Source organism: Oxyura jamaicensis, chromosome 6 (assembly GCF_011077185.1).
Source record: "Oxyura jamaicensis isolate SHBP4307 breed ruddy duck chromosome 6, BPBGC_Ojam_1.0, whole genome shotgun sequence".
NCBI classification, from domain to species: Eukaryota; Metazoa; Chordata; class Aves; order Anseriformes; family Anatidae; genus Oxyura; species Oxyura jamaicensis.
Window position 1 is genome coordinate 27,236,457 of NC_048898.1, and position 20,797 is coordinate 27,257,253.

Consider the following 20,797-nt stretch of genomic DNA (forward strand, 5'->3'; position numbering starts at 1 on the left):
AAAACTTGCAGCAATGCCAACTCAAAACCATTAAAAATTATTAAGCTGGCTCAAAAATAACAGTCACACCAGTAATACATTTAGAGTTTTTTTGTTGTTGTCGTTTTCTTCTTTTTCTTTCTGTTTTTGTATTTGGTCATCTGTTGGGCTTTTTCCCCACAAAATTATCTACCATGCAGGTCTGATAATTACTTAATAATTTGAATAGAGGTTAAGGCTTTCCTCTAAGTGTTTTATTTTAACATCCAGGTCTCTAAGTAAATCTCTACATATTGTAATGAATGAAGAATGGTAGCAATGGTGGGCTTGACTGAAGTTCACTGAACTCACTGTGATTCATTGCATGGACTTCATTTTCATTGCAAAAACTTCCTTTGATTTATTAGAACTGAATATATATTTTTTTCATATGAATACCACCACAAAAGCAGTTAATTTTGTGAAGTGATCACTGATTTATGAAATAAATTCAAATCATCTGAAAAAATCTTGGAAAAAAAAAGTCTGTCAGTTTCAATGTACTTGAAAGTGCATCCCTCTCTCTTCTGGTTCCTATATCTCATGCTGTTTGGTAAAGATAGAGTGTAAATGCTAAATGTTTCCAGAAACAGTGTCATCATCCTCACATTTGTTTCTCCCTTTTAATGGCATCATGAATACAAGCATTTCCACATCACTTGACTTACCTCACTGTATAACTCAGCATTGGCCTTCGCCTTGACTAGCTGAGGTACATCCTGAGGTAGAGTGTAATTAGTTTTTGTCTTCTCATACTGGGCTCGGTAGTTCAACTGTCATAAATTGAAAAAGTCAAACCCAATTTCAGTTATTTTTAATTCACTAAATTATATGCCTGTTACACTGATTGACTGCTGTTGAATTTTAGGTTATTGGTGCCATATGATAGTGAAAGTTATGGCTGACAAATATAATTACCTTTTCACACCCAATATAACTTTCACCTGGGTACTACGAATTAGAATAATTATTCTATAAATAGAGTCATTATTGATTGTTTATAAGCAGCAAATATCTGATTAAAAAAATGCACAGAAGATAAATCCCTAACAAAGCACACTAATACGATTGCTAAAAATGGAAGACAATACTGTATTTACTGGTATTGTTTGCTAGATTTTTTTGTAAGTAATTTCATTCATTTTGTATTCATGTTTTATTTGTAAATCTGCTGGTTGTCTGTCAAAAATAAAAACAGGTGCTACAAACACTGTGAAATAAAGTTATCTCATAATTCTAATAAAAAATATGGCCCATATTGACAGAACTTACATCACTGAGCTGCTGTGCATTTATTTTGGCTTGAGCAATTTGTGGAGTACTGGCAACAGAGCTGTACTTCAGCTTGTCTATGCTTTGCCTGTAGTTTACCTAAATTAAAATAAATAAATAAATTTAATAAAAGAAGAAACGTTCAGACTGGAAAATGAGAGATTAAGTAGACAAAATGTTGTTGGCTAATCTTCATAACTTAAACCATAATAAGATGAGAAGTGGACGAATGTCAGAATCTCCTGGATGAGATCTGTAGTTAATGCTCTGAAAAATTCCTAGTCTGAGGTCACAATTTTTATTGCTCTTTGAAAATGAACTTCACTTATAAGCCCTTTCACTGAAAACCACAAATTTATAAAAAGGTGCAGTTTCAGCTGCACTCAAAGCATTTCTCTAAAACTGACATCTCCAACCATCACTTAGACTATTTTTATCTTTATCAGACTATCCTAATTGACAGTTATAATTTTCCTGTATAAAGAGGTCTGCCCAATGCAACTCTGTACAGAGCAAATGAACTCTTACGTGTTGTATTTAACTATTAGATTAAAACTCAGTAATCACAGAAGTTCCATGTGTGGTAAGAGTTTTGTAGATTGGAGCCCAAAAAATTCCTAATACGTTAGCATGGTAGCAGCAATAATAAGCTATAAAAAGAACATATTAATGCCCCAAATTATGGAAGATAACACATCATGGAAAAGCTTTCTTTCAAATCTGTTGCTGCCTTTAGTGCTACACTAAACCATTCTATAGAATCATGGAATCATAAAATCATGGAATGGTTTGGGTTGGAAGGAACCTTAAAGACCATCCAATTCCAACCCCCTGCCAGGGGCAGGGACACCTCCCACCAGACCAGGCTGCTCAAAGCCCCATCAGCCTGGCCTTGCACACTTCCAGGGATGGGGCATCCACAGCTTCTCTGGGCAAATTTGACACAGTTCCAGGGCTTCTCTGCTTATTGACGACTGACATGCTTACTTTGAAGTCTTTAAGAATACAACTCTCTCACACACTAAGTAATCAAACAATGAACTCTAACTTTTTAAAACCTTTTCAAAGAGAAAGCTGGAATTATTGCTCAAGAGGCAATTTCACATCTTATATTTGAAGTTTATCAAATACATCCTTCAAAGATGTCAGGGGTCTTAATTCTATGTCTTCAGGCTGTCATCCTTTTCTTGGAAGAAATACTGAGGCCAAGATACATCTCATATAATGTTGATGGCCTCTGTAAGGCATCTGGCCCTTGGTTTCTTGAATTTCAAAGGTTATGTACACCTTAAGCAGTCTGAAATGCCCTGTAGAGGTGCTGCTCTCTTCCTGACAATTTTCATGAGTAATGCCTGGTGACTGTGGTCCTAAGTAAGACACAGGTTAGATTGCTAATGCTAGATAAGATAAACCAAGACTTCACTGCTTGTGAGGTGAAAGTATGGTATCCTCTAAAGTCTGATCTCCTCCATTTATCTGCAGAGCCACAGCAGTACACAAATTTCTTCATGTTGTTTCATCAGAATCTCAAACTCAAGCACAGTGTGTACCTCTCTCACACCAATCAGTGGCATAATGAAGGTTATATAGCCAGTTAGTTTCCCTTCAGAGACAAACACCTGTCTTGGGGAAATTCACAAAAGGGGAGAAGTCTACCTGTCCTTTCAGTGTTTGATGCTGCTGTTGACTCTATCCAGGATGGTGAGAAGTTAGCGGACTAAGGATGGGGCAGAACTAATTCATTTTACCCCACTGTGCTCAACTGAATCCACCGGCAGGAGGTGGCAGCACTTTCTATTCCTCCAAGCCCTCTTAACTCCTTGCACTTTTTACTTTAACTTTTTTTTTATCACTGGCTGTTTGCTTCCATGATTAAATCATCATTTGACACATGCAATCCATCACAACCTCTCCTACAGAGAGATGATGAGCCATGCAAGGCATGGAAAAAGAAAAACATAAAATTATTTACATCTTTCAAAGGGACCAGCTTCCTTGTTGTCTGATATGAAGGAGTGAGAGTAGCTGGGTAATTGTAGTCAACACCGTCATGTTTGTAATCAGATTTATAGGCTATCTGAAACACAGGGAGAACAAAAAAAAATCATCCTTTTTTTCTTAGGCTGTCATTTGTTTGAATAATTATCAGTCAAGAGGAAAGGAGAAACAATAATATTAATATTAAATGCAGGAAACAAAGTAATTTCAATGTCGTGAGTGACAAAGAAAATGAAATTATTTGCATAGTTTAGCCACTAATTGATTCTTTTTCAGCTCCTCAATTAATCCAGTGCCAACAGTGGGAGCATTAACTTAACTTCCACCTATGACACATCTCTTTTATCTTTCTACTTAGTTCTCAAGCTTCTTACAGATTTGTAAATAATGTACTTGAAGGAATAGTATGTAATGAAACAGCTTCTTGACTAACCCAGTAAATTAAATTGGAATCCAGAAATCTTCATTAAAGAATGTTTTTTTTTCACCAGAGGTCTGACCCTGAGGGAGGGTAGCAAGCAACCTTCAGCATCCTGCTGATGTCAAAGAAAACTGAACGAGCTCAGTATGTTGCCAGATCACTGAATTTGCTTATTTTAGCCTCTCCCACACAGTGAGGTATAAATCAGTGTAAAAGGGTTTCCAGAATTTCCTCTCTTCCCAACATATCTAGCCTTCAGATCCTCTGTACAATATGATCTAAAGTTTCCTGACAGTTTAATTATGGAAAAAAAAAATAAAGAAAGCAACAACTATACAAATATGATTAAAAAAGACTTACATTGCTCGCCAAGTTGCCAACTTTCATGGCATGTAACATTCGTTTGTCCATACCAGTACCTATATAATGACCTTTCATTTGGTTCTGGTAGGTTTCTCTGTATTTAAGCTGTACAAAAAAAAAAAAACAAAAAAAAAAAAGAAAGGCATAAATGCTCTGAAAAAATGTATTTCGTTCTTCCATGCATTTCTGTGTTACAGCAGTGATACAAATTATTACATCTGTGGTATACTAGTGTTGCACTACTACAAAAACCCACAAGTTCACAAACAACCTCAGTACTTTAAAAATAAAGCCTAGAACACTGTGAATTTCCTAATTTAAAAGATGTTATTTATATATTCTTCAGACCACCTGGATGACACATAAAGGGGATGTTTCAACACTCTATTGCTGCATGTTATTTCATCAGAAATAGAATAAAGTTGCAAGGAAGCATGACTTGTACATTAACAAATGAATCATCTACCAAAAGTTGTCTGTTTGGGTACAGCTTTCACCAAGTCCAAAGCAGGGAATTCAACAACGAGATAAATTAACTACCCTACCATTTCATCTGTATGACATAAGATTTACTGCTCCAGGATTTCAGACAATGGGAGCAAGCAGTTTAAAGCAAAATTATATTTCAGTATAATGAGATACAAGCAGTAGCACTATTGATATTGATTACTTTCACACATGAAACGTGTTCCTCTCTGACATTAACTCTGGTAAAATAACTCCTGCCTACCTTTCCTGTCAAGAAATGGAAAACGAAAAACTCAACATGAGCCAGCAATGTGCGCTTGGAGCTTGGCAAATATCCTGGGCTGCATTAAGAAGATATCCTGGCCAGCAAACTGAGGGGGATGATTCTTCCCTTCTACTCTGCTCTTGTGAGCCTGGAGTGGACCTGTTAGATTGGGTCCAGAGGAGAACCATGAAGATGATCGGGGGGAACACATTTCCAATGAAGAGAAGCTGAGGGAGTTGGGGTTATTTAGCCTAAGAGACAAATCAGCTATAATCATTCCTAGAGCACACTTATCTGAAACACATATATAGATGACTTGCAATTCCAGCAGCTACCAGGGTAAGGTTTAAGCAAACCACAATAGGCTCTGAAAACTTACATCACTGGTGTATTTTGAGATCTTGCTCACATTCTTGAATTGGGGAGTATCACAGTAGTTAATGCTGTAGCCACTGTTGTTTCCAAGATCCTTCTTATACTCCACCTTGGTGACAAAAAGACACAAGGAAAAGTTATGGTAACACATTAACTTGCTCTATCAAGTTCCTCCGCACCCTTTATTAGCCAGGCCCACTGTTCAGACATTTTGATACATGTCTCTTACCAGATGGCATACAATGAAAATTATTCTGAAGATGAACTTCATATAACTCAGCTCTCATTTTATAGGCAAAAGAAATGGAATCACTTTTATTCACTTGAACCTCAGCAAAGTGTATGAGACTGTACCATGTGGAAAAACATCAGCAAAAACAGGTATCTGATGGGATTTTAAGGTGGGTGTGAACCAAATGAAAGCAGAAAAAGCAGTGTGTGGTTTTCAACAGGAAGGACTGAACAGGAGGAAATTTACTAGCATAATTCTTAAGAGTGATTTTAAAGACAACTGAGTTAATATTTTCATTAAGTTCCTTTGCTCCAAAGTAGGAATGTTCAGCAGCATATTAAAAGGACTTAAAAACTGGAGCAATAGAAATGGAACTGAATTCAGCAGTGCAGAGGTTAACATACAGAAAGACTAGCCACGGAAAAAAATCAACTGTAAGAGCTCATCACCTGGAAAGGCTGAGAACGAGAAAACTGTTCATATGTAGGCTGATCACAGGAAAATGGCAAGATGCCAAAGTAATTCAGCCATTAAAAAGTCCAAGGCAGGAGCAAGAAGAGATTTTTCAGCAGGCACTGGGAAGCACGTGTGCTATGTACCATGTTCCAGCAAGACCTCGTCAGGAACTTACGTACTCTTACAGTCATTCCTGTTTAAGGAACATGCACTCAGCCTGTAACAGCTGCAGTGAAAGACTATGAGGGAAGAATTTGGTGTGCTTAGTCTGGGAAGAGAAAGGCAGAGAGAAAATTATATCTATCTGTAAACATCCCAGCAAGGTAATCATGCAAGGGGATGAACTTTTTGAACTAATGGGCAATGTTGGCACAAAACACAACAGTAATAAAATGGACAGGAATAAGTGCAGGCTTGAAATTAAAAGAAGAGGATTATACAATACTGTGCCAAAACAGCATAAGTCAGAAATCGCTGGCCCAGGAGGCCCCTTCCAGTCCTACTTCCGGGGGTTTTTCATTATTGAAGGTTTTATTCTTTGACATCTCAAGAGTATAAGTTCTAAACTGTCATGGGAAAGCTCTAGAAACTCACATTTATTAATAGCTTTACAGCTGATATGACAATATAAATAAATTAACAATTCAGAATCTACTGAGAGTTCCCTAGCAATCTTCCTTTGCCAAGTAGAAGAATGTATTATGAGTAAGTCAGTCTTTTGCATCATGGAAGAAAACAGAAATTTGCATTAACAGAATGGTACAAATTTTGGCTCTGTTGGTATTATTTTTTAATTATCATTAGAACCTTCTTTGAAACACTGAAATATATACTGCCAAGTCTATAACCTCACAGCACATTAGGAGCACTGTCCAGAGTTTTCTTAGATTTCTATTCTTCACGTGACCAGAATTAGAAGTGCCCTCCTGGTATAATTCACCGTCATGGGCAGGGCCAGATAACAGCACTTGGCGATCTGTTCTTGCACCTTATTCTGCAGCTACTGTGCTAAACACAGACCATTTCTGTCAAATAAGGGACAATAAAAACAGCAGCTTTTTACACTTGTAGTCCTTACTCATCAGATGCAAGTGTTTGTATGGTGTGAGCTATGTCTCACACCAGTTCATAGATCAGTTTAACCCCTTACCTCACTGACAAGCTTGTTAGCACTTTGGGCTTGTTTAAGGACTAGGTTGTCTTCAGCTGTTAAAGAGTGGAAGTGAGCTGCACCTTTCATCTTGGAAAGATCTTTCTTGTATTTTATCTGAAAAGAAGTAAGAAAAAATATAAAATAGATGTCTACATTTTCATTATTGCTATTTAGACATATTTTATGAACTGGGATAACACTATTCTTATTTCTGCTCTGATAATAAAATAGAATTTATGAAGTTATGAAAATTAACATAGGGGATCTGGGCACAGAAGGTATCTGGGTTTTTATATTCTCTTAGTCATAAACTAAAGTAACATTGATTCTTTCACAGTTTACTGCTCGTGTCTGGTCCAGGCTAGCGCAATCTGAAAGATTCATCTATCTGTTAGCTCCCCCAAAAAAACAGATTGAGCCCATCAGCTCAGATAGACCCAGAGGGGACAGGTGTCCACACTACAAAGTTTGTCACTAACAGGAACTTTTCACAGCAGCCACAGGGTAGTGACCTCATTTTTGTCACTGCTACAAACAGCCTCCTTAAGCAGGACTGAGGCTCTTTAATCAATGGGCTGCATGGCAAGACACATCACCATCTTTATTTGCCAATTCTTCAGCTTACCACCCAAAACTGAAAATCACCAGCCTAGAAATAAGCTCAGTCTTATGAGGTGACAATGTCATACTCTATAGTTTCTTTCCCTCCCTATGACTTGCTTTGCGCTTGAGGCATGATACACATCAAAATATCAAAACCAGTTCAGCTCATTCATCCCCCATTTATTCACTACTGGGAATACCACAGTAGTCCAGAGGATGATTAAGGCAGTTGAAGGTTTCATTAATAATACAGGTGCAGATTTGCCAGGAGGGTTAACCTAACAGTAGGGATCCCCATTAGTTGCTACATCCACCTTCTCCCTCATGCAAGCTGGAGCTGTGTCCCCTTCTATTAATGGATATTATTAATCCCCGGAGCCACCCAGTTCCCAGCAATGCAGTGAAATGTCATTGTTGTTTACTTCTCAAGTGTAATTTTAGCATTTCCCTTCTAGGCACTGCTCTAACAAACTGATGTTTTTAATTGTTTATGAATTGTATTGATTCAGGTTTCGTACTTACATCACTTGCCAATTCATTTGCTTTCTTGGCATTTTGATAAGCTGGAGTGATCATAGCAGGAAAGCTTCCTTTCCCTCTGTGTTCTTCATATTCACCCATATAATCCTGAAAAAAATTCAAGGTGTTTACTCATCATACATGAGCAGGTGGGGTCATGGGTGATTTCACAAAACCCCATAGTCCTTGTTAGCAGGAAAGTTCATTACTTTTTATTTTCTTTTTAAACAAGAGAATAAAGTGACCAACTTTAAGAATAAAATTACCTATTAAATTAACTGTGTCTGTAAAATTATTTGTGTTGCATTGCAAAATAATAATAATCATAATAAATTAGGTAGAAATTTCCTAAGGTTCAATACAGCATTCAAGTGTACAATGTACATTCTTCTAATTTTACCCTAACTCTTATAGAGATTATATCTGCTAGCCCCTGTCTTTGTAAATATATGCTTGCCTGAAAAACTAAAAGAACATCAAATGGCTTGGGCAGCCAGGAGATTTGCTAAAGCTTTTCAAATTTTGGATGGGGACCTGATAGATGTCTCTTGACCTCATCACGGCCATTCGTCACATCATAACTGATCAAAACATAATATATTTCTAGTGTAGTGGTATATTTTCAAGAGGGGTTCATTAATTAAGCACAAACACCTTGATATTATAGTGGTAAACTCCTTAGGAAACAAGCTAACAAAATTCAATTTGTTTGAGTTAAAATATATATATTCTGGAATTAATACTATTAAAACTATAAGTAAATTTGCACATTTGAAAAGACTTTTGAAGATTTAGTAACAAAATACTGGAGCTTTTTTAATATGGCAATACAAAATAACCACCCTAAAGATGTCCAGATCTGGAAGGAATATGGCAAGTATACAAGCAAGTAAGGTATAATGTAATGTGTCTTCTTTCTTAATTCCTTATTAATTAAGAGCCAACTTAAGTGAAAAATACAGTGTGACATGTCAAAAAATGTCATGGAGAGTACAGCACAGATAGAAGTGACTATAAATATTTAAGGTATTTCTCTTGTGACTTCTCAATACAAAACAATCCATTATAGGTTATTCTGTGCAACATCAATGTCACTTGCTATGATATGTCATATCATAAGTTTGCAAACAATGTAACAGAATTACGGTTATTTCATCTAAATTATTCTATAAACAGGCATAAAAAATAAAAAATATCCCTGACTAATCTGCTGAGTTAGTCTTTTAAAATGCCATTCACAAGCCTGAATTCTCCAGACTAACTTGTAATTTTCTTTTTCCTTGTACTTTCCTCATATACATTTTTATATTATTTCTAATATCACTCATATTCCAAAATGGTATTTTTAAAATTCCATATAACTAATTTTAGCCACTCATAAGACTTTAAAAAATGAACAGGTGTTCAGCACACAGGTATTTTACAGTAAGATTCTTTAAATTGCCTCATAATATATATATATGTGTGTATATGTGTATTTATATATATATATATATATATATATATAAAACATATGATGTACTCTCATGATCTTGAAAGCTAGAATTCTAATTCCTTTACCCATATTAAATCACACTTCACTCAGAAAGATCCATTAATTTCAGTGGCTCTCTTTTATTTGAATAAAAATATCAGAATCCAACCTATGAAGATTAAAACAAATTAAATTTGAAGTCCATGACTGAAGTTTCAAAGATACTTTCAAAGAAAAAAAGACTTAAATTAATTCTACAGATAGAAGTATTCCAATGCTTGAAGATGCAATTAGCACATTTTCAAACTCATTTTATTTGTTTATTCTTACTAAAACTTGTAGTAGCTCAAAAGATAGAAACTAATTGAAGGCTTGATTGCTACATATTCTAAACTCATATTCTTTAAGTATGGTTTCCTTTTCACACAAGATACAGGTTTAAGATAAGAGGCAGTGAATAAACCCCCAAATGTCTTAGAACAATACATTTCTTTTATTTATTGTCTCTTAATTTCTCCAAAGGATATGGGTTTCTTGAGGAACTAGGATGACAAATTTAAACTAACCACATTGTTTTGTTTATACAAAAACACTATTCAATTATTTTCAAATTCCTTTTCCTATTCAGGTCTATTTTAGCTGTACTATTTCCCTGGAACAAGCCTAGCTTAACTGGGATAGAACTTTGGATGCTTTTTGGGAGACCACAAAAATAATTATATTCCCTTAAAAATGAAAAAAAAAAAAAAAACAAGAAGAATGCCACAGACCAAAACAGAAATAAAGCCTATTTCATTACACATACGTAGAACTACAATTTGTCAGGCTTACAGTATCACTTTTGTAGGAAAGCCAAAAACTAAGCAGTTGTATGACCTTTGGTGCCAGTTGTGCATATTCAGAACTGCAAAGCTTTTAAGATTTCTCAAAATATTGGCAGGGAAAACATGCTTAACTACCTACTAACCTTCTATCATTTCATGACCTTTTCACATTTTCTCCTGACTGATTTTACATTTTCTTTCATTTACTTTCTAACAGCATGGGAATGTTTCCACATGTAAACATATTTCAGTGTGATACATAAAACACCATGATAGAAATGTCCAGTGCATACATGTACACAGATAAAATTTACCACAGTAAGTCTTACCTGACCCTACCATAACCCAATACCTTACGGACCATGCACCTTGCAGTCCCATATGTTAAGTGTCAGTGCCAAATACATTACACATTCATAGCATGACGTTACTGCACATTGTCTTTTCCTTTGAGACCTTCCTTTCTTATACAGAAAAGCAAAGTGAAAATGGGTCTCACTGCCATTTCTAAAGTCTTGAGCAATCAGCCATAGTAGTGATCAACATCAACATGGGATCTCCTGGATGATGCATACCTGGACATATTGATCTACATTTTCTCTTGCAAAATTAACATCTGTTCCAGCTGTATGGCTGGCTTTTCCCTTGATCTCGTTTTCATATTGTTGATGATACTTCACCTAAAAGGAAAAAAAGAAAACAAAAAGAATCATCTGGATGAGTTTAGTCTGCTACACAGACACTGATAACAACAACAACAAAAAACAATAAACGCAGATTAAAGAGAAAACAACAAAACAATACATGGCACGCACATGTTGATAAAATATTGTTAAAAGTCCCATTGCCACAAATCTGCAGAAGTCAAATATGCTATTTGAAGATATAAAAACAAAAACAGTGGTGTACTTTTTAATACACTAGGAACGTGGAAATTGCCATTTTAACCCATACCATTAGTTCAGTGTATTCAGTAATGCCTGCTTGTCAGTGGCTAATCCCTGATTTTGCAGATTAAAAAAAAAAAAAAAAAAAAAAAAAAAAAAGAGAACTGATTGTAATATTGTAATATAAATTCATGGTTACCACAGAGCACTTCTTCCTAACTAATCTGCCACAATGTCATATGCATGCCATTAGTAAAGTGGCATGTTTCAGTAATATAGTGATCTCCCCAGTCATCAAGGAAATTTTATGAAATCAACCTGCAAATTTGGACCAAGAGTTGCATCACTATTGCTGAACTAAAAGTAGTATCTATAATCTGATACTGTCTTTTAATCAACATATGTCTTTGCTGAAAAAAAAAAGGGGGGGGGGAGGGGGTCTTCCCCAGATTGAAGGCAAACAAAAGCATTTAAACATTTTAGAGTAAGTTCCTTAGTAAGTTGCTTTTGCCTTTCTCTTCTGATTCTCCTTGGTGACTCTTAATGTTTTAAATTCATTTCTACTGAGTTATCCCAATATGTTATTTTCTCTAGCTAAAAGAGCTTTACTTTCATTCTCCAGTGAGAAAACACAATTAATTTTGGTCACAAAAATCCAGTGTTTATTCACAGAAAAAAATGCCAGGTTTTCTCTTTCTGCATAAAAGTCAACTTTCTTCTTTCAATAGAAAATCACTTGAAAATCTGTTTATAACATGCACTGCTGCTGTAACTCCACCGTGATAATGAAATTTCTGCCAGTGAACATTTTAATCCAAAATTTGTGAGAATTTATTCTCTTCTTTCCAAAAAGAGACTTTGCTTTGGACACTTACATCACTGGCTAATTCATTTGCTTTCTTGGCAATTTGATAAGCTGGAGTGATCATAGCAGGAAAGCTGCCTTTCCCTCTCCGTTCTTCAAAGTCTTCTGTGTATTTCAGCTGGAAAAAGAAAAAGAAAAGAAACAAGACATCTCAGAAGCAATTAGATCAGACAAATGAATCTTGATTACACACATAATCAATCCTTAAAGTTGCAAAGTCAGGCATTCAATGTCTGTCAACTGCCAAAAGGAAGATGAACCACACAAGCTGGATCTAACCCCTTTGTGTGCATGTTTTTCAATGTAGTCTTTATCTATGTGATCATATATCTTCTGCAGAACCTCTGTGTCTCATTCAGTGTGTAGGATGGATCACAGTTGTTTAAGGAAAATACTAAAAATGTCTGTGAGATGCCTGCTCTATTTATATTAGTCAGACAGTTTCTTTCTTCAACTTGCATGGCACCCAGTTGCTGGATATAGAGCAGACTGGTTCTCTGCCGCTAGCTTTGACAGCCAGCTAGTCCTGTAACAGCCTAGAAACGAACTTGGTCTTTACATCTTCTACACCTTTACTGAACACTTAATGGTGCAACGTATTACGCATATTTTAAGATATGTACATTTCTAGTACTAAATTTTATTTATTTTTGTCAGTGATGTATAGATGTCCAAAATTTCACTTTCATAGTCAAAAATGGGTCAACCTATTTTCTTTTGTTTCACTTACATCACTTGAAAGCTGTCCTGCAACCTTTGCATGAAGTATATCCGGAGTATCTACAACAGAGGTGAACTTTGAAACTCTTTCTTCATGTCCCCGCTTATATTCTACCTGGAGGAGAAAACATATGTAGAATACATATTACAAACAATAAGTAGCAAATATCTGTTTTCTCTAAGAAAGCTTCAAGAGAAAAAGAGCAACAGCAGACATGACATTCCTCACTGTTGGCTGAAGCTGTGGGCATACTGAAGTCTCAGTTTCCTTAAAGTGAATGCAGGAGATTTATGTGAGCCATGCATTTGATTAAAATATTCCAAGAACAACTCGAAGTACTAAGATCATACTGCAGCAACAATGCAGACAGTGTTGTAGAAAAAAATGCAATACTTTAAAACCATTTGTACAGGATTAATTTTTACTTGACCTTGTTCAGTTGAATTGTTATTTTTATGAAGAGACAATTTTGTGTGCATATATGGCTTAAAGTAGCTTGTAAATGAATTAAGTTTAATGTTATCAGTATTTAATTTCATATAATCAAGAGAGTGGGAGAGATCAGAAGATGTAAAAAAAAATCAAAAATATAAATTAAAAAAAAAGACTAATTTAACCATAAAATGAAAATTAAAGTAGTGAAGTAAACATTATAGAGTGGTTCATGATCTTATTCAGATTGTAATATAGTTGCTTCATCTTTCAGAAAATGACTGTATTGTCATTTATCCTATATGATTTTGTTTCAAAGGAAGTAGCTTGCTAATTGTGTTTATGCATCACATTCCAGTTTTCTCACTTTGGAGTTTCATCATGGAACCTACTGTCTAAAGGGAATTGCCTAAACCCAGAATACTCCACCTTCAGGGTGTCTAATATACAATTTAAAACAAAAAACAAACAAACAAACAAACAAACAAACAACACTTACATTACTGCTTAGTTGAGTAGCTCTCTTAGCAACCTGGTAACCTGGAGTGATCATAGCAGGAAAGCTGCCTTTGCCTCTCCGTGGCTCATATTCTTCTGTATATTGGAACTGGAAAATTAACATTTCTGGGTTTTGTTGTTACAAAAGAACCCACTGTAGTTTAATGTGATTCCTCTGTTTCCCAAAGATATGCATCATTTTATTTAAAAGTAGACAAATTAAAGAGCATATACCATAAAAGTTTGTTAGGTAGAAATATTTCCTACATACAAGAGAAAATATTCCACATTCATATTTATTATTCAGTTTTAATTTGCTACGTTGATTAGGTCACTAACTTATTGTATGGACAGAGACAGTCATAATTCAGAATGGATTTTCACCAGTAAGGGAAAGGCAGTCAATGAAAGGTCTACACTGTGGAAAATAAGACATGTTTCCATCATGAGTTCTGCACTACTGAGGGAAACGGCACTGCATGCTAGATAAAGACATAATCAAGGTCAGCTCAGATACCATTGGTCAATAGCTGAAGTGCATCTCAATTACATTCATACAGAAATGTAGGATTTCCAGGACAGGCAATAACTGTTATCTGACTAACTGCTCACATGGCTAAATAGCGTTAATGATGGAAATAGATATATCAGTATCTGTTTTGGTAATGTTTTACTAAAGATTTGGGTTTGATGCACTCTTAAATCTTCAGATTATGATATCCCATGAAAATACAGGTATTTCAAACATGCACTTACATCATTTAGAGTCTTCTGTGCTTGAGTTATCCTCACCATCTGAGGATCTGGGATGTTTCCTGAGTACCACGAAGTTCCCCCCTCATAGGCGGCATAGTAAGCATTCTACAAAACAAAAATTAAATAACTACCAATCTGTATCCTTGTTTCAAAAAGCAAACAGGTGGTCTGACACAAAGAAATGGAAATACACACAGTGCCGTGGAAGAATAAATTTACCCTCTGATGACATACAGCACAAGGCCTACACTCCACATACTTTCAGAATGCCAGGGCTGAGCTTGTATTCCAAGAACTGACATCAAGATGTCAGGATCTGGGATTCTGGAGTAAGACTCAAATAATTCTCCCTGGAAATCAGACCACTTGTTGTGAAGCTTCAGTGTCAGCAGAGAGGAGACATGTTGAGTATGTCTGTACATGCAGCAGTCTAAATTGCTAGCTGTAAAGGTATGCTATTCCTTTCCCATCTTCTGATTCTTGTGCCCTAAGCTACAATCAAGCTACATTGCCGTAAATAGTTTAGCCAAATGAGAAGTAATGTCTTTGTTAGCATTGGAATGCTGTGAGTAAAACCCTAATAATCAGGACAGCCAAGTCCTTGCTCTCCTGCAGCCTAAAGGCTTGGAGATTTTAGGGATATTTATTACCTGGCTGGCCAGTTGTTGGGCTTTATATGCAGCTTCAATGTCTCTAGACTTCACATCCCATTGAAAGGCAGACTTGAACTGTTCACCCTCTTCTCGATATTTTATCTACAATAAATAAATAAATAAATAAATAAATAAAAATGATTTGGCGTTAGTAGCTTGTTAGCACAGACTAAAGCACACCACTCTCAGGAGGAAAACAAGAAGGAAGACAAACAAGATGAACAGTCTTAATTCACAGTGATATGGAGTCTGCAAGAACTGTTGCAACCAAAGAAGAGTAATGCAAACTACAACAAAAACAGTGCAATTCCCACCATAACAAATCCCCTTCAGTGCCTACTAGTTTAGGCTGCACCTTACACCAGTCTAAAGAAAGGCTAAAATCATCTTTGGCCATACTGGGCAACCATTTTTGTGCTCTCTTACACATGGACACCATCAGACAGACATCCATGGGCTGAGCTGGATGAGGGAACTGGTATGCAGGCTTTTGCTGTGTTAGTTTTCAACCATGCCAGTTCTTTCACCTGTCTCGCTGTAAGAATCAGCAATGCCAACACAAGAGAGGAAGAGGAACAGTGTGACTGCACAGGGTGAAGTCTCTGGTTGACAGCATCAACCTGACTCAGTTTAAGACAATTTACTCTGGTCATTGTTTATCCATGTCTCCAATTGCTACAGACCAGCCTAGTTTCCAGTGCCAACTCACTATTTCACCCTGAAGACCCATCTCTATATGATACGAATGCAGAAACTTAGGCACACAAGAAAACTCGATCTGCCAAATCTCTGCAGTCCACAAGAAAATACCAATCACATTCTGACAGTCTGCAAAACTCTCCATCTTTTCCTTCTTCTCACGCTTTTGACCAACACCATTTACGGCCAGCTTAAGTCCAAAAAAGCCACATGGCCTGCAGCTCTATGCCATGCAAAGACTACATAACTACTTCCTCCTTGCCACCCATACTTGGCAAAGGTATCTCCATGGAAGAGAAGACTGGGCTTAGCCTTAAGGTCAAAGCTCTGCTCTCTAATCCATACAGCCAGCTTCTATCTAACGCTGGCTCTGTTTCTGGAGCTGCACAAGGAACAGCATATTAGACCTGAAATCTAATATGAAGTTCTGCAAGAATAATTTGGTCTTTAGATTGGGGAAATATCTATGAAGACTGAAATCCTGAAGAAATATTAAGCAGAACATCCCAATGCAGAATTAGATGAAAGAACTAACACCTGCTGGGCAATATTCTGCTCTCCTATTTCCCTGCACAGTGTCCATAAAGTTTCATGACTGTGTAAATGCAAGTGGGTACTATATTTAGTTCTGAATCATTGTTTTCCTCCTGCTGCCTTCAGCATGACAGCATACCAGAAATTAAACTGAAATCATACCTCTATAACATATTCTACAGATGCAAAAGCAAACAAGCAAAAAGAAAAAACAGTCACTATACTGAAGGCTGCAAAATCTAAACTGACTGGACAGAAAAGTCACCGAGCACGATTACCATTACCCTCATTTTATAATTTAAGTACAGGTACACAGAGATGAATGATTTGTCTGCACACAGAAATTCTGTGTAGATGAGGGAGCTGTATTTTTATCTCTGCATTTTACTTGGTGTCGCAACATAAAACTTCTGTGAGAACATTGTTAGGATTGAAGAAATGTTTTCTGCTCAAGAAATACTATTAACTAAAAAAAAAAAAAAAAGAACAAATTACAATAGCGATTGAAACAAGTTAGCACCATTTTATACATCTACCAATGAGAGAGTTTTCCTACACCCAAAATTTCTACAGAAGTACTCCCTTTAAGTAAGTACTGCAGAATCAGCTTCTTTATTACCCTTAGCAATTTTCTCTCTGGAGCAGAACCTCATTATGTGATTGAAAAGGACAGAAGGTGCTTGAGGTGAAAAAAAAAAAAAAAAGAAAGAAAGAAAAAAAAAAGAAAAAGAAAACACAAGGGAAAGTGATCTTTGAGCTATAATTTGTCTGGTGTGTATATTCACATGCGCTGGAAGTATTGGTGTCATATCACTGCCTAAAACCAGAAATAGAACCTGCAGTAATCCCAGACTCATTCCTGACCACTTCTGTCACACACAGCTTAAAGTAAGTGTGATGGTCAGTGCTGAAATAGTTACTGCCTCTTTGCTGATTGATGCATAGTAGTAACGTACAAGAATGATAAAGATACAGTATCTGATAAAGGTTATTAAATGTACATCAACTTTGTACAGCTAATACAGAAAAACAGACTGAGGCAGAATGCTATAGTCTGGGTAATGCAATTTGCTTCTTTTATTTTAATAATGTCTAATCATGTTTAAACATACTATTTTGTTTACTAAATATAGCTATGCAGTGAACAGTGCTATTTTAGAGCACCGAAAGACACGACACTCAAGAAAGCAGTGTTACACATAGAAGTGAGCTCGCAGTCAACTATGGGCTGGTTTTGTGTTTCTCATTGTCTGAAATTCATCGACGTGCAAGTTTGAAACAAATGTATCTGGAGGAAAACAATGCAAGGCAGAGTAGCATGGCATTCGGCAAGAAAGAAGACTTTGAGCACCCCTAGAGGTTTACCGGTGCACAGCAGCCCTTTGGAGTGCGGATGCAGTTAGATGGCAGTAGGATGGCATCTGTAACGTCCTAGCAAAAGTTCCCTGGACTTTGTGCTTTCTCACAGAAGGGAAATATCGGCTCAGGTTTTTCAGAAATACTTGACAAAGCATTTATATAAACTTTTGCCTAGGTCTTACTAGACCTAACAAAAAGATCATTATTAGTTTGTTTTGTTTCACAGCATTTAGGATCAGTTTCAGATGAGATCATAAAGCAAGTAGGTCATTCTCCTTTCAAATGGCTATGTAACCCCACCTGATTTAATTACTAATTTTCCATAGACCTGGCCAATATCTCCTGCAGTTTACCTGAACAACTCTTCCATGTCGATTGCCAGGTAAGAATCTGCTAGACATTTCTCTTTTTGAAAGTGTAAACAATTTCAGATGTAACTTTCCTGTTTGCTTTCTTATGAAACAATTTTAAAAATTATGACTCAAACCTGGGCTGAGATTTTACTGCTCTAAAAGTATACACTAGTGTAAATAAAGAAAAGGTATTTATATTTTTAAAACAAGACCCGAATAGTGTATAAAAAATTAAATCAGAGACAAACGTAATTGGCCGCCGAACTTCTTACCTCGCTTACTACTTCCGATAGTTTTTTTGCATTTATGTTTATTGGTGTCTCAAATACGCTTGTGAATGCATTGTTTTTCGGATTATGCCTAAAAAATGAAGTGTAAAAGGATATTAGGAATGTGCCAGACAGCCTACAAGAAAGGTTCTCTTTGAGCCCTCGAAAACACAAGATCAGCCTCCACCTCCCTCTACGTAACTTTTCCCCCCACTCAGACACAGGTCTCAGATTACATTCCAGTTCTTATTGCGTGGAGTAGGGTGCCTAGAGCAAAATTAATTTTAATGATCATCATATCAATGCTGTGTTTCTAATAACAAAAGAGAATAATAGAATAAAAAACAACTGTCATCTCTCCTTTTACCGCTGACAAATTTGACAGGAACTGATCATTATAGAATAAAAACTTCCTAGAACAAACCAACTGCAAAATCTGCATTTTATGCATTTTCCTAATGATTAACTCAATCTTGTTAACTCTTAACTGCTGATTTGGAAAGCACTGAATTTTATGGTTGGCTTTATTTTCTTCCCAAAAAACTGAAAAGGGACTTAATTTGGTGTCTTTTAACATACCAGACAAACGAGGAAGCTTTATCTACGGCAATAAGAGTTTCCCATCTTTGTTGATTCACGTAAATGCAAAGCTATGCACTCAGGCACTAAGAATACATAATGTCATCACACAGGACCAGGCCGAGTCCAAATTGTGATATTTTGTTATATTAGGATTACTTGATGTTTTAAACATTATTTAAAAAGAAAAGAAAAAGAAAAAAGGAAAGAGACTTACACTTGACAGTAAGGCTTTTTCTCGTGGCTAACAAAGTTGTTTACTGTTAACATCATCTTGCACACTTCGCAGTGAAAACAGGCTTTATGCCATGTCTGGAAACACCACAAAAGAGAAACCAAGCACACATTATTTGTATTGCATTATTATTGAGTTTTAAATTTCAGCATTGACCCCTTCCATCCATTTCACAAATCTGAAGAATTCTTCTTCAAATGTGTGCCTATTAGTAACTCATTTCAGTTCTGATCCCAGTTCTGAGTAAAGAACTTCTGGAACCAAGAGATTTGCACTGTGTTAAAAGTGCCAATCTATACATTTATTATAGTCCAAATAATAAAGAAAGAGAACTGACCTGATCTATACAGTTAATCTTCTCAGCAGGGTAAACCCCATAGCCACATCTAGCACACGGCTGCACATTCATCTTGAAATCCACAGAGTGAAAAATATACAGGTTTATACAAAAGGTTCAAAGAGTGTGAGAGTGACTTTTTGGCCTGTGCAAAGCACACTCTAGACGCTCCAGTCAGGGCCTTTTGCTGTGGTCAATGGCTCCCATTAAAGCTCTGAATTGAAGTCTGTTGCTCCGTTTCCTGACCTTCTGTTTCAAAGTCAGCTGCAGGCTGGCTTTTAAAGCTGCCAGTTAGTAAGAGGGTTATTTTGGCAACTATGTCAGTGCGTAAGGGAGGGTAGCAATATCATTCTCGAAATAGAAGAATGAACTCACAGGAACAAATCATGTCCATGTGAACATCAGAATCTGGTCACTCAGTATTTCAGTTTTGCTGTAAAGCCAGTTCTCAGTAGCCCAGGATGAAGATCAAAGCATACACAGCAGCAATGCATCAGTTGCTCCTCACTCTGATACACAGCAAACGGCTCTGTGTTGGACTGCTCTGTGTTTAGGAACAGCATTGGATGAGAAGGAGGTACCACCACAGGAGCAGGCCAGAGATGGATTTGAAGCATCCTAGCCCTTTGCTACACCCAGGAGAGGTGCACCCATTCCTCGGTTCTCCGTCTCATCAACCTACTGCTCCGTGTCCAGATGTAGGACAGGCAGTGACATGGGCATCTCAGAGAGCTCTAAATTTGGGGGGGTGCAAATCCAAACATCCATCCCCCATGGAAAAACCAACAGAAATGAACTTTTTTTTTTTCATTTTAAAGAATGAACAAAGCAGCTATTCAAGAGTGTTTATGAAGACTAGGCTGGCACGGATCAGAATATAAAAGTTCCTTAGCCAAATAATACTATTCGAGAACCATTACTCTTGATGTTAGGGTTCAACCAAGTTATTACAGTTGTCAAGTCTGCTCCAAACAAAAGAAGTTACTGAATTTTACTCACTACAAATGGTCAGGATTTGAGATTTACATCTCACCTAATCATAACACTTCCAGTTACAGGGCTTGACAAACCTGGGACATGGCTAAGAGTACTCCCTACCTAAATAAAAGTCTACTCAGTTGTCCATGCATCTGCACCACTTCCTGTATCTGCAGCATATTGCTAAGCACCTTTCTTCTG

General features: G+C 36.5%; 1 protein-coding gene across 5 annotated transcripts in view; it reads right to left on the minus strand.

The window, feature by feature from the left end:
- Nucleotides 1–19,879, minus strand: part of NRAP (nebulin related anchoring protein) — a 50,583-nt gene extending 30,704 nt beyond the window's left edge. For all 5 annotated transcript variants that reach the window (XM_035330132.1, XM_035330131.1, XM_035330129.1 and 2 more), the window contains exons 1-16: nucleotides 19,619–19,879; nucleotides 19,264–19,358; nucleotides 18,471–18,558; nucleotides 15,251–15,355; nucleotides 14,601–14,705; nucleotides 13,846–13,953; nucleotides 12,924–13,028; nucleotides 12,204–12,311; nucleotides 11,017–11,121; nucleotides 8,147–8,251; nucleotides 7,019–7,135; nucleotides 5,185–5,289; nucleotides 4,070–4,177; nucleotides 3,263–3,367; nucleotides 1,291–1,389; nucleotides 687–791 (exon numbers count right to left, since the gene is read on the minus strand). In XM_035330132.1, coding sequence (XP_035186023.1) covers nucleotides 687–791; nucleotides 1,291–1,389; nucleotides 3,263–3,367; nucleotides 4,070–4,177; nucleotides 5,185–5,289; nucleotides 7,019–7,135; nucleotides 8,147–8,251; nucleotides 11,017–11,121; nucleotides 12,204–12,311; nucleotides 12,924–13,028; nucleotides 13,846–13,953; nucleotides 14,601–14,705; nucleotides 15,251–15,355; nucleotides 18,471–18,558; nucleotides 19,264–19,358; nucleotides 19,619–19,690 — 1,635 coding nt within the window. In that variant the 5' untranslated portion in view covers nucleotides 19,691–19,879. The remainder of the gene's footprint in view (nucleotides 1–686; nucleotides 792–1,290; nucleotides 1,390–3,262; nucleotides 3,368–4,069; nucleotides 4,178–5,184; nucleotides 5,290–7,018; nucleotides 7,136–8,146; nucleotides 8,252–11,016; nucleotides 11,122–12,203; nucleotides 12,312–12,923; nucleotides 13,029–13,845; nucleotides 13,954–14,600; nucleotides 14,706–15,250; nucleotides 15,356–18,470; nucleotides 18,559–19,263; nucleotides 19,359–19,618) is intronic.
- Nucleotides 19,880–20,797: the final 918 nt, after the last annotated feature.